Below are 18,021 nucleotides of genomic sequence, written 5' to 3'. Positions count from 1 at the left end.
ACGCCGCGATTGAATCCTCGGTTTTCAGGTGTTCGCAAAAAATAAAAAAAGGCAACAACGCCAAGCAGTCATTATAAACAGTGCACACAATACTGTGGGAATATAATTCCTCTGATCAAACTTTGTCAGTGGTGATGCTCAGACTGCCTCTGACTTCCTGTTAATTAACGCTACATATTAATTCCTCCATCTTTTTCCCCCTCTCCTCTCCCAGACTGTTATTTGGCAATAGTCTGGCAGAACCGCAGACACGGAGTTAAACTCAGCTTGTGGTTATCTGGCGGTACAAAAAAAAAATAGCATTATTTTTCGTTATCAGGGAAATGTGCAAACGTTTGTGATTTTATATTTTAAATATATATATATATATATATATGCTCGGTGGATTAATAAAACTCTTTACGCGCGATCTGCTTGAAAAAAAAAAAATTATAAATATATATATAAAAAATATAATATATATATATATATATAATCACGTCACAAAAGGAACGAATAAATTCAGCGCGTCCTCTCTGTGATGTCATAACGATTTCGAAGATCGCTCCTGCCACGTCAAAAGATGTTTTAGAAGTTGTGGTGTCGCGATAACGCGGCTGAAGTCTCGCGGCGCCTCAATTAAACGCGTTAACGCTTGGCTCCAGAATCCGGTTTGCAAATTAAACATTTCAGCATTTTGGAGAAACGCAGCGGCCTGCGGGTCTATGAATCGCGCATTAAATAAAAAAAACCGGTTGATTTCTCAGAGGCATAAAGAGAAAGCGGATTCTGTGTGGTTCTCGTAATAATTATATATATTTTTTAATTCCCGGCATGCGCGCTATTTATGTAGTTAACTTTAAAAAAAAATAATGCACGTCTCCCAAGATGCACGAACGACGCGCTGCTGCTATAGGACATAAGGAAACATTAATTGAGGAAAGATTAGACGCAAATGAAACAGCAACAGATGTTTCAAATGATACTAATTTAATATCATTACGCGCGTCCCCGTTTCATCGAAATTAATTCAATTAGAACGCTCGACATTTTCAACACGGCTTCAGTTTATATCGTAAAGTCAGATCGATTCGTACGAAATGCATTTGATTAGGAGTATTTTTTGGTAACACACACATATATAAAGAGACGTTTTGAATTATTATTCCAGCAATGCGGTCGTTTTCTTGCGATGCTTTTGCTTGAAGGAACCTTTTGGCTCGTTTGGTGGAACTTGAGCCAACACCAGGTCTCTCTTTCTTTCTCTCTCTCTCTCTCTCTCTCTCTCTCTCTCTCCATCGCGTTGGAATGACGCTGGCGGCTCGCTGTTTTCCGCTGAAGCGCGCGGCGGCGGCGGCGGCGCGGCGCGTCTGATTAGCATGCGGCAATAATGAGGGTGAGCCGGGTTCCATTGTTCTAACACCTCCCCTCTCCTCCGCACCAATCTGTCAGCGTTCAGCCTCAAATGCTGCTCTCCACAAATGAATTGGATAATTAGTTGCCCCTCACGAATGCTGCACTCTTCTCACCCCTGATTGCTTTCACCTTTTTGCTCCTGGCAATTTTGACACCTCGTAATCAGCCTGCTGCTTCTCCTTCTCAATCTATAACCCTCGTCTTCCTCCTCCTCCTCCTCCTCCTCTCTTTTTTTATGAGGGGGTTAATCCAAACACCGCGTGCGTGTCGCAGGAAAGCGCGCGGATGAATGGAAGGCCCGCTTTACGCCGCGCGCTCTATAGATCTTTTGAATAATCAATGATATTTCTGTCGGCATTATGCTGTCAAAATTGAGTCAACAGCAAGGACAAAAAAAGACAAAAAAAGAAAAAAAAACACATGGACCCAGAAACTGTCAGTACAGCTTTCCTCTTCCAAATAACGAGCACTGACAACGTAATTATGTACAAGCATCTGTCCACGACTCCAGAGAGAGAGAGAGAGAGAGAGAGAGAGAGAGAGATAGAGATCATTAGGGAGAGAGGAGTTCATATTTGCTGCCTTTTAGAATAAATTCATGCTTTGATGTGAGAGATGAGAATTTGATCGCTCTGTTTATCCAAGTTGGGTCGTGTATTATGCGCAACACATTGCGCGCTTTCGACATGCAATATTCAGCATTGCAAATAGAGCGGCCTCGGTTGTCGCGCGTGCCTGCGCTTCAGCAAAAACGGCAACGTGCCGCGCGAGACACCGCGACGCCGCGCGGAGGAAGCGTCTGGATCGGGCCCGGCCTTTAATCGGTGCGAAACAGCTAAAAGTGCACCGAGTGGGAAACGCGTACCAGGCCTAGATGAGTCTCACCGCTTAGTGCATATAAAGATGCATAGAAATAAATAAGGAAACGGTATGCTGGTGAGAGCAATATGAGTTTGAGTGTGAGTTTGCCCTATAAGACGTTATGTTTATGATTAGGGTGACGTTGCAATAATATAACATTTTGCAATATCAAAAAGCATCTGTTTTTGTACTGATCAAATAACTGGAAGCGAAGGTAGGATAGTATTACTTCATGATTATGTATTCAAATAATGCTCTTTAACAGGAAACAAATATGTCAAGGTGCTTGCTTATGATTTATTGCTTAATAACAGATGCTGGGAGAGTCCTCAGATCAACTTTAACTATTATTATTCAACTATTCAACTATTATTATTCCACACGTTTCAAGAATTGCACATTACTCCTTATTCAATAAACGCATCACCTAATAAAACGGTACTAATAATATTAATATGCACACAAATGTAGACGTTTAAACCAAAACATGGTCCAAAACACCCTTTTTAATTCAAAAGTCAATTTAAAAAATTTTATTCAAATTAAGTAGATTTAAATATTACATTTTAACACTAATGCGCAAATGCATAGCATTATATGCATGTCTCATCATTAAAAGTCCAACTAACGCCCAAGCGACAGAATAAAGATGTCTTGCGTGCATTTATTTATTTATTTGGTAAGTAGCGGTAAATAGAGCTGTTCAGTCATGACATTAATTTGTAGACTGACCTGGATAAGTCATCCCGTCTTCCTTAGGGAATTTCCTATGGGTTTTCGGCACAGCCTTTCAAATTAAAGCCGCTAAATAAGAACTACAACAGTTTTCAGATTCGCCAAGCACGCAATATCACATTCTTCTAAGCTGTAGTCCGCATTTAGATACTCGTTAGCATGACACACACACACACACACACACACACACACACACACACACACACACACACACACAAACAACATAAGTGGCTTCAGGATTCACATATGGAAGTGTATTATTTATGTTGCAAAACCTGAAAACGATTATTAAGCACAGATCTTATTTTGCTCATGAACTAAAAACCCACGGGAAGCTCCAGAGGGAAGACGAGATGCTGAAAAATGCTGCTGAACAGGCTCTATAAGAGAGATGACATACAGTAAAGCTGCTCATTATCCCCAAATAAACCCCGCTTTGTGTTGCCGAACCGCCCAATCAAGTGTTTATTTCGCGATAATGACCAGCTAGCCGTACATTATCCCTTAAATCAATATTTTTAGGTAATCTTTTCTCCGGCGGATGAGCAAAAACGTCGCAAGAGTCCCCCATGTGCAGCGCCAGTCTGCCAGCGTGAAAAACAACAAGAAAACTAGTTCCTCTTCTTCACACCGGCTCATCTATGCAGTGTGTGTGTGTGTGTGTGAGAGAGAGAGGTCCTCGCTGCACACATGTGCGCCACTACACGCATTTCTGCTCAACGCGTCGTCATTGGAATTAGTGAAAATGATTACGTTTGTTTACAAGGCTGCTAATTATCCACACACACACACACACGCACGCACGCGCACGCACGGTCCGATGCAGCATCAAGGACATGGTTTAAGATCCTCGGATAAAAACACGAGCGTGTTATAATAACGGGAAAGATGAACGCTAAGAAGAAACTATTCAGCATGCATCTGTAGCCAGCCTACGGAGGAGAGCTCAAACTGAAGGATGGCATGCAATGAAGGATATCAAAGAATGTATTAAATATTGTGCAAAAGCCAATGACTTTGTGTAGTAGTAGTAATAATAATAATAATAATAATAATAATAATAATAATAATAGCAGCAACAACAACGAAAGTAATAATGATAAAATAAAAATAAGGATAATGTTTGTTATTTTTGTTTGGTAAGAGCAATATAAATATATTACAATTTGCATGCTTTTCCTTCAGTGTGCAAAAGCATTTTGTTATAATTATATATTAATTAAAAAATACTAATTAATTTTTATTATTATTTTTATATAGTATTATTATTATTATTATTATTATTATTATTATTATTATTATTATTATATTATTATATTATTAATAATAATAATAATATTACTACTACTACTGCTGCAAAAAAAAAAAATATATATATATATATATATATATATATATATAAAAATAAAGAACAATAATAATAATAATTACAATAATAAAATTACCTAAAGACCTAGTTTGGCTATGAGAAAATATTTTGTACACACACACACACACACACACACTCACACACACAATAATTTTTAACAATAACATCTGATTTTCTGCTAGCGAGAAAACCTTTTTTTTTGTTGCTTGCATTTTATAGTTATAATGTGATTGTATGAAAACAAAATGAGAGATTGTTTCTGTATTTAAGGTACCCGAGCATCTAATTCAGACTCGTTCGTTTCCTATTCCTCCAGTCATCTCCGTGCTTCTTCGCCCGGCCTTAAAACAGGCCTAATAGCAACCAGGCCACAACATAACGCATTACAAATCACAAGATAATTGTGCATGTAATCACAAATTGAGCTTATATCGGATGCCGAGTGTAGAAACAAAGTTTTAATTAACCCGAAATACCTGTGCAGAAGTGCTTTCGTAAACCAGATGGTGTTTATCGTTGAAATAATTATCCAAGATTATTCTCATTCTGAACAGATTCCCCTCATACAGGTGGCAGGCATTAAAATTAAGTGATCAAATTAAAGCAATTAAGAGTTATTACTTCCACAACACTTCAATGGAACATTTACCAGCTGAGAAAAAAAAAAAAAAAACAATTGTGACAACTTGCCTAGCCTGAAAACACAATTCAAGCTTGCAATTATATATATATTGACTCTTAATGTATGTCAGTGTGGTTTTATTGCGTTGACCGTAATCAGAAATGTTACAAAAATACGATATTAGAGCTCAGTTTGGAGCAAAGGATGCAGAAAAAAAAACACGATTGTGATTTAAAACCACTGCTAGAGAAAACAAGCATTTGAGTAACTGGATTCATAACAGCTACCGAAAACGTGCTTTCAACCGCGAGATTAAAAAATGCGTTCATGAACGGGGCTCCAAGCCGCCTGAGATTCGTAGAGCTGCGAAGTAACTGGTGTTCGGTTTTTCATTTGTGCACACGGGGGGAAAAAACTAAATGTAAAAAGTAGATTGGACGCCGTTTGCGATCTTTGAGATGACTCTTAAAAAGGAAGCGCGTCTTTATTCTACAGCGGGACCGCCGGTCGATGGCTGAAACGATTAATTAAGACGCGAAGCACCCTAAAAATGAACCGTTTAAAGTTGTGCTGATTAAATAAAAGGTTTGGCGCGTGTCGCCGCCGGACGTGAGCAGACGCGTTCGGGCGGGGCGCGCGCTTCTCGACAAAGCCGCGGGTAAAGGCCGCTTCAGTCCGGCGGGTGTCGATCGCCAGCTTTGTTCTTGAAGTGTGAATTGAGGTGGCTATACATGTGATTCGGGGGTACGTCGTCCTTGCAAAAGGCGCACTTCTCTCGGCTGTTCATCTGCTGAGCGTCTGTCCCCGGCGCCTGGGCGGACGAGTCCGGGAGGTCTGGAGTCCAAAAGAGCTGGACAGAGACAAAGGACATTAGACAGCAATGAGGGCAAGCGTGCTGACAATTATCCGTTTGTTGAGCTGGCATCGGATGAAGGACGGGGAGATGAAAGCCAAGGCTGAACTCGGCTAGAGGGACGGGCGCAGGACAAAACGCGCCGAGGACGATAAAAGGGGATAATGGAACATAAAAACGAAATCAATGAAAAATACATTTATTAAAAAAAAAAAAAAAAAAAAAAAAAAAAAAGTGTGGAAATTAATTGCACAATAGAAATAGTTGTATAAAAATAGTACTAATAATAAAAGAATAATAATAATAAAAAAATGGAATATTAGATTACATTTTTACATTTCTTTCAAAATCATTGGCATATTTAATCTTAATAAAAGTAATATATATATATATATACACATACAATAATTTTATTACATTTTATCAGTTTCTTAAGTGCATAATTGTGTATATATATATATATACACACACAATTATGCACTTAAGAAACTATGATAAAATGTAATAAAATTATTTATACTACACTACACATATACATATACACATACATATATATATATATATATATATATATATATATATATATATGCTGAAACTGCAAGATGAAAAAAATCTGAAAACTATATATAAAAAATTTATATATAAAAGAAATGTAATAATAATTGTGCGTGCATATTTATAATACATATAGTATTTATATATAAAAGATATATATATTTTTACAGTAAAAATTCTTTTGAATATGATTAATCGCAATGTATTATTTGACAGCACTAATAATAATAATATTACTAAAAATAATCATTTAATACTTTTTTTTCTCCTTCAAATCTCCAGTGTATTTTGTGTCACTACTAAAAGCATTTTTTCACATTCTGTACAGCCATAAACAAACCAACCGTGTTCATAATCATAGTCCGTTATCGTACATGAAGATCTGCCCGTTTGCGAACAGCGCTATTTTTTTTTTTTTTTTAAGCTCCACGATGTGAAAAAAACCTACTCTTTGTGGCTCTTTTTTGCATGACACCAGACTTGCACTCGATAATTTAGCCGTTCCCTTCGAAAGGTCTGTTTTGCCAACACTATACATATTTCCCCTCGCTCTTAACAGACGAGAGCCTCGGTATCTGCGGCGCTTTTAAGCTCAAAGCCTGCAGAAAAGAACAGTCCAGAAACGAGCGTAATGGAACGACAACACAGAAGACGAGGTAATATGTGATTCACAGCTCTCTGCGGTCTTAGCACATCCTAATTGACATCCTAAATGGAAAAGCGCAGGATTCCCGTGCAGATGTGAGCCTTACATAATAGGTGTGAGTTTCACGGTTCTCCATATGGACAGGTAAAAACAGTGCGCTTCCTTTATGCCTTCCTTATGTGCGTTTAATTAGATTTCCTCTGCAATTTCACGAGCTGCAAATATATACGGTTGTAAATGTGCAATGTTTACGCACCCCTTTGTGGAAACGGTTAGTGACGCTCGAAGCGATGCATGATATTAAGAGTCGAGGGTGTGGAAACTTTTGAGCAGGGTCGTTTGTACAAATTTTTGATTTTGTCCCGTTTAATAAATTCTAAATATATATGTTGACTAAATAGCTTCGCCAGAGTAATACTACTCCTAGTACTAAAATTATTATTAATAATAACAATAATAATAAAAATACTATTATTATTTGTATATTAACAAAATTTTAGATAGCACATATTATAAAAGTTCTTGTAACAGACGTTATAATTCTGTATAAAAAAACTACAAGCAATAAACTTGAGCAGAACTGTATATAATATTTATCTTGTAAATTGTGTGTATTTTTGTAAAAACTAAATTTTTATATTAATATTTTAAATAATAATAATGGAAAACAAAATATAAATATTTATATTTAGTAACAATAGTTCAATAATATTTATGTAATAATAATATATATATATATATATATATATATATATATATATATATATATATATATATAAATTAATAATACATATTGTAAATATAAAAACAGTCACAGTGTATTAATATTAATTAAATGTAATAATAATAACAAATAATAATAAAATATATTTTAAAAAATAATACATATTTTACATTTAATAATAATTATAATAATAATAACAGAATAATACAATGAATATTTACATAATTATATATAAATAATTTAAATAATACATTATGATCCTATATTTTTAAAATGATGTATGTGAACTTACTAAATGAATTTTGTATAATAATGTTGGCAACTTGTGTAGTTTAATGTTGTTTTAAATATGTTTTAAAGTGTAAATATCTCTCCATACACACAATATAACCACGTGACCAAGGTCACATCACAATGCATTTCAATAAATGTTAAATGGTCATTATGCTCTCTTTTAATATAAATGGCAAAACTAGACATTCAGCGTTTTAAGGCATCATAAACGCGTGATTGAAAAAAAAAAAAAAAAAAAAAAAAAACCAGCAGAATTTCTGGTGACATTTTATGCAGCCATTAATAATGATTTAAGGAACAAAAACTGAAAACAACGGAACGGAAAATTGGAATTTCTTCTAAAAAAAAAACCCAGCGACTAAAAAATGTCCACAGTAAACGTTCAGATTCACACCACTTCCTGTTCGAATCCTGTCTTTGGCACACACACACACACACAGACACACACACACACAGACACACACACACAGACTCTTATGAGGGGAAAAGTTCACCTGTCCAGTTCAATGCTGTCAGATACATACTGTAAATACTGTACTTCAGTTCGCTTTTAAAAAGAACATTAATAGCCACTTTTTTTTTTTATTTCATTCAAAACCAGTTACTGTCTGAAAGGAGGCCTCAAAACGGCAAAAGTAAAAACGTTTTTTACTGAATGCCTTCTGAAATATCCTTAGAATCCCAAAATGCACTGTGATGAGATGTTTATTTTATTTTTTTTAAGTGTTATTTTACTAATAATATCGTTTTTGTTCACATTCACAATTAGACTTAATTTTAATATTTTCAGATTTTTTTTACTACCGTTTTTATCTTCGGTTTTAGTTTCATAAATATGCCAATATAGTTTTTTATTATTTATTTACTTTGAGTTATTTTAGTATTTCAAGTTAAGTTAAATTAAACTAAAACATAAAATATTTATTTATTTATTTTTTCAAGTAACAAAAACATTTTTTGTTTGGTTTTGGTATTAGTCAACGATAATAAAACCCAAGTTCAGTTACTTTTTAATATTTTTTAATATTTAAAAATTCTAATTTAATTTGCATTAACCCGATTAAAAAAAAACTTTTCAGGGTTTCCAAGTCAAAAGAAAGCTTAATAAAAACAACGCATTGAACCAAATCCAGTAAAATGCTTCCATACGTAAACTTGGCTGGGGGTGAAAACCTTAAAAATGGTAACGTTGCATTTCTTAAGGAACAGTTCGTACAAAAAACTATAGGCCATCCAAGATTAGGGTGAGTTTGCTTCTTCATCAGATTTAGAGGAACGCAGCACTACATCGTTGGTCCATTTAATGAATGAGTGAATGGGTGCCGTCAGAATGAGAGTCCAAAAAACATAAAATAAAATAAATACAAATCACAATAACCCACAAATAATCCGCCAATTAACATATTGTGAAGTGCAAAGAAACAAATCCATCGTTAAGACGTTGTAACTTCATTTTAACCACTCGTTCCAGCTACGATTTGAGCCTGTAACTTCATCCAGCGAAAAACTAACAGACCGAGCACCGCTTGCGAAACAAAACAGCTCTCATCCAAACATATGGGTGGTATTTTGATGTGAGAGACGTCAGGAGATGTACTTTTTCACTGGAGGAAGCGTTATTACGAATTAGCCAAAAGTGATGGCTTAGCGCTCCGACGGCACCCATTCGCTGCAGAGCACCCACCGGTGAGCAAGTGATGCAACGCCACATTGCACGAACGGCTCCTTTAAAGGGTTTAACGGCTCCGTCAAAGCTCGGTTCGCCTTCCGACGCAATTTTTATATTTACGACGGAAAGCGGGAGGCGGGTAGAAAACGGCGATAGCGACTTTACACAAAGATTCGCCACCTTTTTGAGGCAATAGGGTTTGGTCACTCTCGTCATCCCTGTCATTGTACTCTTCTACCTTATACTGTACAGTGCTTTGATGCAACCTGTGTAGTTAAAAGCGCTGTATAAATAAAATGATTGATTGTTTGGAATGATACAGGGGCTTTTTTGGGGGGCGACTGCCCGTCTCACCTGTTGGGGTCCTCGTACGTTTTCGTGCGCCGCAGAAGACGCGTGAGCGGACTGGGAGGACGCCGGGTACGACGAGTAAGACTCCTCCGTCATGGTGTGCATGTGGTCGGCCAGGTCCGGTCTGTGCAGGGCCAGGTCCACCCGTTTGTCCGGCGTGCTGTTGAGAAAGTCGTACTCGTCGTCCGCGCTCGGGGGAAACTTCACGCTCAGGCCTCTCAGCGAATCGAAAAAGTGTCCGTCTGGACCGGCGCCGCGCGAGGCGAGGGAGGCGGAGGACGACGCATCGTCGACCTCTGACCTCAGCGGGGAGGAAAAGGGAGCCTCGGCCTGCTCCGCGGTGTCTTCGGTGCACTGGATGGGCATGGAAAACTGCTCTGGAAAACGGAAGGAAAGCGACAAAACATTTATGCATGTGTCATATATATATATAGCGCTATATATATCGTGCAAATATATGCATATATATATATATATTACAATATTTTTAATAAAAAAATCCATAATTTTATATATATATATATATATATATATATATATATATATATATATATATATATATATATATATATATATATATATATATATATATATATATATATATATATATATATATTAGGCTTAGCCCATTTAATCCCAAATGCTTCACATTGATATATCCAAATGATATGTCATTAGTAACCATTTCAAAATAATCAATAATAATTATTACTTTTTGTTTTGTTTTGGGATAATGTGTGTACGGAATTATCATATTTTTGCAGTCATAATCATTGTTATAGATCTATTTTGCAAAAAAATATTAATAGAAAGATAAAAAATAAATAGAAAAACATTTCAAAAATGTTACATTTTTATCAAATATAACATACCACGCTTTTTTATATTAGTGCTACCAATATAACATCAATATTATTATTTTTTTAATTTAATTTTTTTGTGCAGTATTTTGTACTTGCAACATTTCAGTGTAATTTTCACTAACACCTGTATTTTTTATTTTTGTCTGCCTTCACTTTTATGTGTGTGTTCATGTGATAATCAACGTTGATCCATTCTGTGGCCACACAAATATTTTTATATTATACATATATTAGTACGAGACAATTTAAAGACAACGTGTGCCAAAAATCTTTGTCCTATCTTTATAACTAGCCCTCCGTTTTGGTGCTTTGGTGCAGCTATCACCTTCTCAAGGTGCAAACAGGAAGTAAACTGCTCTGGTCACGTGACCACTTGCACTAATCATGTGAAACTGCACATACACAACAGAGACCATTTACTCTTTATATATTTGCAGGAAGTGCACTAAAACATTCAGTATGTTTTTTTTTAAGAGCTTTATAAATGAAACTTTTTTTATAGTCTGTATTGTGACCGGTGGGATTAAGTTTAATTTAATGCATTACTTGCAGAACTGTTAGTAAAAAATACTAGAGGTTTCCAAATGAAAAACTGTGCCTTTCTGTGCCTCTTAAATGTAAACGCATGTTAAAAGCAAGAACCATTCACTGCAGTTTTTGCCAAAGTGCTCCAGGAAAGTGGCACCGAAACGCTTTTTGATCATCACAGGCTATAAAGGCAAGTCAGAATTGCATAGAAATGCTTGCTAAAATGTACAGAATAACGCAAATGCATCTATTAACCAAGTATTAGCATATACGCAAACGGAAAAGGGCCTCTTGTAAATGCTGCAGAAAATTATCCTTGCATTCAGAACCTGAAGATAAACAGGTTGTGGTTTAGTATACACATATACATATACACACACACACACACACACATATATACACATACACACACATATATATATATATATATATATATATATATATATATATATATATATATATATATATATATATATATATATATATATATATATATATACACACACATATATATATATATATATATATATATATATATATATATATATATATAAGCACATTAGTATGCAAATGCAAAGAAAGCACAGCAGTGATATGCACACCATGCAACGCTGACTATTAATGAGGAACTCTGTCAATTTTAGCACCAAACAATGCAGTGAGAATTGCTCTACCATAACAACTGCGTCAGCCGCTGCCACTGCAAGGCAACACCGGCCAATTAAAATCAACTACAGAGGTTGAAATTCACCCCCAAAGCGTCCCGATCAAAGTCTGTGATCACACCGAGAAGGCACGTGGAGCTAGTAATGTAACATTACGAAATCACAATCATCAGAGCGCGGCTCGCTTTCAATTACCGACGTTCATAATTCAACAATGGAGATGCTTGCTTTTTTTTTTTTTTTTTTTTTTTTTTTTTTTAAGAGCAGCAAATCTGAGATCGCTGTGAAGAGAGAGATTATTATAAATATTTTTGTTCCGATTTCTCCCTTCAGCGACGCTTGGAGTCATCTCTGAGCTGCTCTTTTCCGTGCAACAAAAGCGATGTTTACTTTAAAGCCTGAACAAGCGCCATAAAAGTAGAATATTACATAATTTAACTTTTCATCTTGTCCTTCTCATTGCTCGTTGCAAACTGCATTAACTCTCGTACGCCGTGCATGCATTAATAATTAATATGCACGATCACAAATGAGAAAACTGACTACACTTACAAAGCCTACACCAAAACAGCAGCTTGCATAAAAAAGCATGCATTTTTTTTTTTTAAGTGGCTAAAGTATAGGTGTCTTCTCAGAAATGCTCTTAAATATACTGGTGATTATTTATTCAGCAATAACTAAATTAATATTTATTTTTACTCTTCTTGTACCGTGACGTAACCAGAAGGACTTTTCTTTTGTAAAAACGTAATTATAAATAGCTTTTTTTTTTTTTTTTTTTTTTTAACCCAAAGTGTTTTTGTTGCACGACAGGCTTTTGTCAAAAACCCCTTTGAAAACTTTTTAGATCATTTTTAAAAAACAAAAATGTTTTGACAACCGCCTGAAATGTATTTTATGCTATTTTTTTTTTGGTCCTCGTTTTCCAGTGCAAGCGATTCTTAAATCAAGGTGCATTTACTTGAGAAGCAAAACGACAAAAACCTTCGAGACATGGCGTTATTTGACGATTAAGCACTTGTCGGCTCCTAAAAATCAACCTAATTCGAATTGAAAACGAGTTTGGGTGACAGACATTTGTTCTAGATTGCGTCTTCATTTCGCATCTCAAGTAAAAGTATCTCGATTTAAAGAGGTTTACGTGTTTATACAGGAAAACAAGACAAAAACACTGTTGCGTTCAACATTTAATTGACTTTACAAGACTTTCTGCTCCGATTTAAGATGAACAAAGAATACTTCTACAGCATTTATTCGTCTTAGTTAAAGCACTATTTTTTAGCGTCGGTAACATTAGTTAATGCACCGTGAGCTAGCATGATTAGCACTGAACAGCTGCATTAATAAATACTGCAATAAATGCATGATCCTCGTTTCGCTTGTCGCTAACGTTAGCAACATTGTAAAGTGTTACCAAGGCCTTCTCAAAGACGTAAAAAAAGAGGAAACCCTTGCACGTCGATTACTGATATTCAGGCTTTTCCGGAAGCCCCGCCCATTAATATGAGCAACAGCATCGGCTAGCATTAACGCTTTCCTTTAGCGAACACCCCTAAATCAATTTTAATGCGTACGGACGTTCCGCGGGGCAAAAACACGGCGTCTTTTCCGCACGCTTTCCATCGTCCCAAAAATACATCTCGCCGGCGTATTGTTTTCCAAGTGATTTCACAGAGGACACGCAATCGTGCAACAGTGTGCTGCTTCAAAACAACATTTATCAAAGTGATAATTGAACATGCTCATCCGCTCGGTCTATTTTAACGCCGGCGCGGAGGTCAGAGGTCAATGGAGCAAGAAGCCCTAACACCGCGGCTTTGCGTCAAGTATTATTTTTCTTTTAATTGCGGGGAAGAACAAACAATGAAATGTATAATTACTAGAACGCCGCATTGCGCTACTAGCTATACGATTACTAATTTGTTGTGACATTTCTAAAGTAATTGTAACTCCACAGTTTTTATTTTACCTAATTTAATTAGAACGGAAAGAAACGCAGTTGGGTGGTGAGGTGGTATAACGGCTATAATTTAATAAAAGCACATTAGTCGGAAATTTCAAGTTAGGTTCTAAAAAGAAAAATAAGAGTTTACCATTAGAGGTCTCATTTCCTTTGTGGATTCGCTTCAGGTGATCTTTCTGCCTTCTGGTTAGAGTCTGAATCCTCTGGAAAGTCCCCTGGATTTCCTGCCAAGTGTCCAGTACTTTCTCGCTGAGCGAAAGAGAAAAAGAAGGCAAACGTCTTTCTGGGGTGTTTCGAAATGATAATAATCTAAAAGCGACAGCATCGGTGTTAAGATTAGAAGAAGAAAAAAAACCAAAAAAACAATGTTATTCAGAATATCTAGTGACTCACACTCCACTGGGAACTGATCGAAATGTGCCATTTAAAACCGTTTTTATTTATTTATTTATTTATTTTTACTTTTTGGGAACAGTTGTGTTCACAGTTTTATAAATATATTAAAAAATAAGAACTTTATACATATTTTTTTTATAAATTAACAAACCGTCTAAGGCTGACTATCTGTGATCTACACACACACGCACACACACACGCACATGTGTGCACACACACATACACACACACACACACACGCATACACACACACGCGCACATGTGTGCATACACACATACACACACGCGCATACACGCACGCACACACACACGCGCACGCACGCACATACACACGCACGCACATACACACGCACATACACACGCACATACACACGCACGCACATACACACGCATGCACATATACACACACACACGCACGCACACACGCACGTGTGCATACACGCATACACGCACGCACACACACACACACGTGTACACACACGCATGCACGCACATACACACGTTTACTTTCCAAATTTTTAGAAATACAAGCTTTTCATAGGTTATTATGTTTTTATTGTGTTAGTCATATTTTTTCAACCCAATCAGGTTATCTGAAAATTGCTAAAAAAAAAAAAAAAAATTTCAATAATATAAAAAATATTTTCACCCACCACAAAAAAATATTATTCGTCACGGGTTCATTTTACCGCCATTTTTTAAATATCTGGGTCATCCTTTTCACTTTCAGTGACATTTTCCCCAATAAGCCCTAGTTCACTTGAACCAAAAAAGCCATAAAGCATCAAGTTTAACCACCCTACTTCTAAATATCACGTAACATGACATTTACAAACATGTAGAGATGTTCACCTCCCCTTTTACCAAACTGACCCCACATCAGTGGAAAGGTATAAGTATTTAATGAGCACGGGGCCTCAGAGGTGTTTTCGCTGGATGCTTTTTGTTTTTTCCTTTAATCTTACTTGGATATTATACAAGATATACTCGGCAAGAACAACAGTGACCTGCTAATTCCAATGAACAGACTCTACAGAGTTGTTAATCAGTTGTTTTAGTTCAAGATTAAACCTTTTGTCGGGGTGCCCGTGGGACTAAAGTGTAAAATCCTTCATTAAAAATGGATTTTTAAAGCGATATGATTCATGTACCTCTTCATTTCGCAGGCAGCAGATATTGTATGGGAAAGCATCCTGGAATACTCTGTGGGTTCGTTTATCTGCAAAAAAAAAAAAAAATACAAAAATACACAGAATGACAACACCGTTTCCAAACATTAAAGCTAAATATACAGCAGTATATTTCCGGTAGGACAAAAAAAAACAAGCAAACACATTTTTCTCTTTAAAATCTCTGCATTAAAAAATTATTATTAATAATAATCATTTTGCTAAATAAAATGAAGCCTATTTTTAGGGACCATACATTTTTTTTAAGTTATATTAGTTAATGCAGTTGTAGTTAATTACAAAAATGCATTTGTTTTTTTGAGAATAATTTTTTTTTTTTAACACTTTTCTGTGCTCAAACCAGTTTAATATAAGTTTATGCATTTTTTTTTATTTTATTCCTTTCCTTTTTTTCTTCTGTGACCTCATCAGCATCAAAGGCCGTTTACAGCAAACCAACCAATAATTAGATTTAAAATAGCTTAAACAACAGTAATTCGATAAAATTTTATACAATACACTTTCTACAAATAACTAAATAAATAACACTCCCCTCCCACAAAATCATATCGTAAACTTTTATTTATCTTTATGAAATTCCCCTTTTTTTTTTTTTTGGCTAAAATAATAACAATGCAATACATGCATTATTAGATTAATTAAATAATAGCTTAACGTATTATTACAATACTATAAATAACAAATATTTATACAAGCATCAATTTAAAGCAAAACAAATAATTCTAGCATGATATATAGATATTTTACAATTCAAAGTTTATATTAAGAACATAAAATGATAAAAAAATATTATAAAAAATATTGTTTTATAATTAATTTATAATATATAATTTACATAATATTATACAATTTTATTTTATAATTTATGTTAAAGAGAACCGAGCGGATACGAGCTTAATTGTTGTGAAAATAATGTCTCAACCTAAAGGGTTTTGCATGACTCATCCAGCAGAAAAACCATTAATAATAAGCTCCAAAGTCTGCACAAGTTCACAAAAAAACCTTTTTACTTCCTTAATTATGCCGCTTTACGATAACACGCTCCGTCACATTTACAGGTTAAGCCCACTGCCGATATTAAACGGAGGCCTCGATTAAGTTCAGGAAAAGGAGAAAGCAGCCATTTCGAACTGTTATGTCTATATCTTTCAGTAACAGTCATCTGGAAAAAAAAAAAAAAAAAAAAAAAAGAAGTGACACCTCCTTTCACGAGAGAGAGAACTGGATTCTGGAGGCCTGTTCTACACTGGTGGCACATCCAGGAAAGCGTTATGCTCTAGTGCCCCCTGTGGGTTAAAACCTGCGCGCATTAAAACAATTGAGGAGAATTATCACACTGGATTCAATTAGAGAAACATTCTCACTATGGACAGATAGCGATGAAAAATGATATCAAACTGTGAAGAGAGAGAACTACATCTTTTTCACACATTTCTCACAACTTAACCCTCGAGTGAACCGAGGATAACTAGCACGGCGCGGCAAACTCGGCTATTAGGTTTGTCTGCGCTTAAAGGCGGTTAACGATGATAACACAACACAAAGGCCGGGGGGTCCGAGGTCACGGTCCTCTCGGGCCGTTCAGAACAATTACATCACAACCAAACGCGCACTCGCGCGATAACTGGACACAAAAACACGAGCCGGAGAGAGGCAAAACTCGGCCGAGGCCGCATCCCTTTGCGAGAGAAAACACCCACCAGGAAATGGTTAGTCCTGTGGGAGCTGGACGGGTTGTCGGGGCGATGATCGCTAGGTGACGAGGTTTCCGCTTCCTGTTTTCTGTACGCAGGCTCGCAGATCTCCTCTGGAGAAAAAAAAAAAAAAAAAAGCACAGCCGCGTTATCGCGGTCAGACTCGACGAGGACGAGAGCGTCTGTCAACTTGGCGTGACCCAAAAGTGAAAATCCTGTCATGCATTTTTATATTCGGAATTTATTGAGAAGTTGGTGACCAGGCCGATTTGGGTCACCACTGACCTCCACGGCAAGGCACATAAAAAAGATGCATTACGGAAGCAAACGTTGACGTTTTAATAAATATCTTCCAACAGAAATGCATACGGTGAGTGAAAGAGTTTCACTTTTGGGTCAGCTATTCCTTCAAGCATGTAACGTACAACCTAACATGCACTTACTTCAATCTTACTGTAACTAGTCGCGGTTCAGTCCAATCGTCTAATGCTTACAGTGCATACAGAGCAAATGAGTATTTTTTTGACTCATATTGAGCATGGCGTGTAAATAATCATGTCAAAAAGTTACGAATGCTAGTTAACAGCCTTTGCAATAAAAAGTGTATTTTTTTATAAATGTAATGCATGCATAAATATATACAGATAG

General features: G+C 36.0%; 1 protein-coding gene across 2 annotated transcripts in view; it reads right to left on the bottom strand.

Moving 5' to 3' along the window:
- Window positions 1–5,102: 5,102 nt before the first annotated feature.
- tank (TRAF family member-associated NFKB activator) overlaps window positions 5,103–18,021 on the bottom strand; it is a 16,020-nt gene continuing 3,101 nt past the window's right edge. The window contains exons 4-8 of one of the 2 annotated variants that reach the window (XM_043249276.1): window positions 17,380–17,486; window positions 15,641–15,708; window positions 14,224–14,342; window positions 10,078–10,451; window positions 5,103–5,832 (exon numbers count right to left, since the gene is read on the bottom strand). In XM_043249276.1, the coding sequence (XP_043105211.1) occupies window positions 5,653–5,832; window positions 10,078–10,451; window positions 14,224–14,342; window positions 15,641–15,708; window positions 17,380–17,486 (848 nt within the window). In that variant the 3' untranslated portion in view covers window positions 5,103–5,652. Of the gene's footprint in view, window positions 5,833–9,038; window positions 9,990–10,077; window positions 10,452–14,223; window positions 14,343–15,640; window positions 15,709–17,379; window positions 17,487–18,021 lie in introns of those variants that run through there. The other variant, XM_043249277.1, reaches the window with a different exon arrangement.

Source organism: Puntigrus tetrazona, chromosome 9 (assembly GCF_018831695.1).
Source record: "Puntigrus tetrazona isolate hp1 chromosome 9, ASM1883169v1, whole genome shotgun sequence".
Taxonomy (NCBI): domain Eukaryota; kingdom Metazoa; phylum Chordata; class Actinopteri; order Cypriniformes; family Cyprinidae; genus Puntigrus; species Puntigrus tetrazona.
This window is presented reverse-complemented; position numbering and strand designations above follow the sequence as displayed.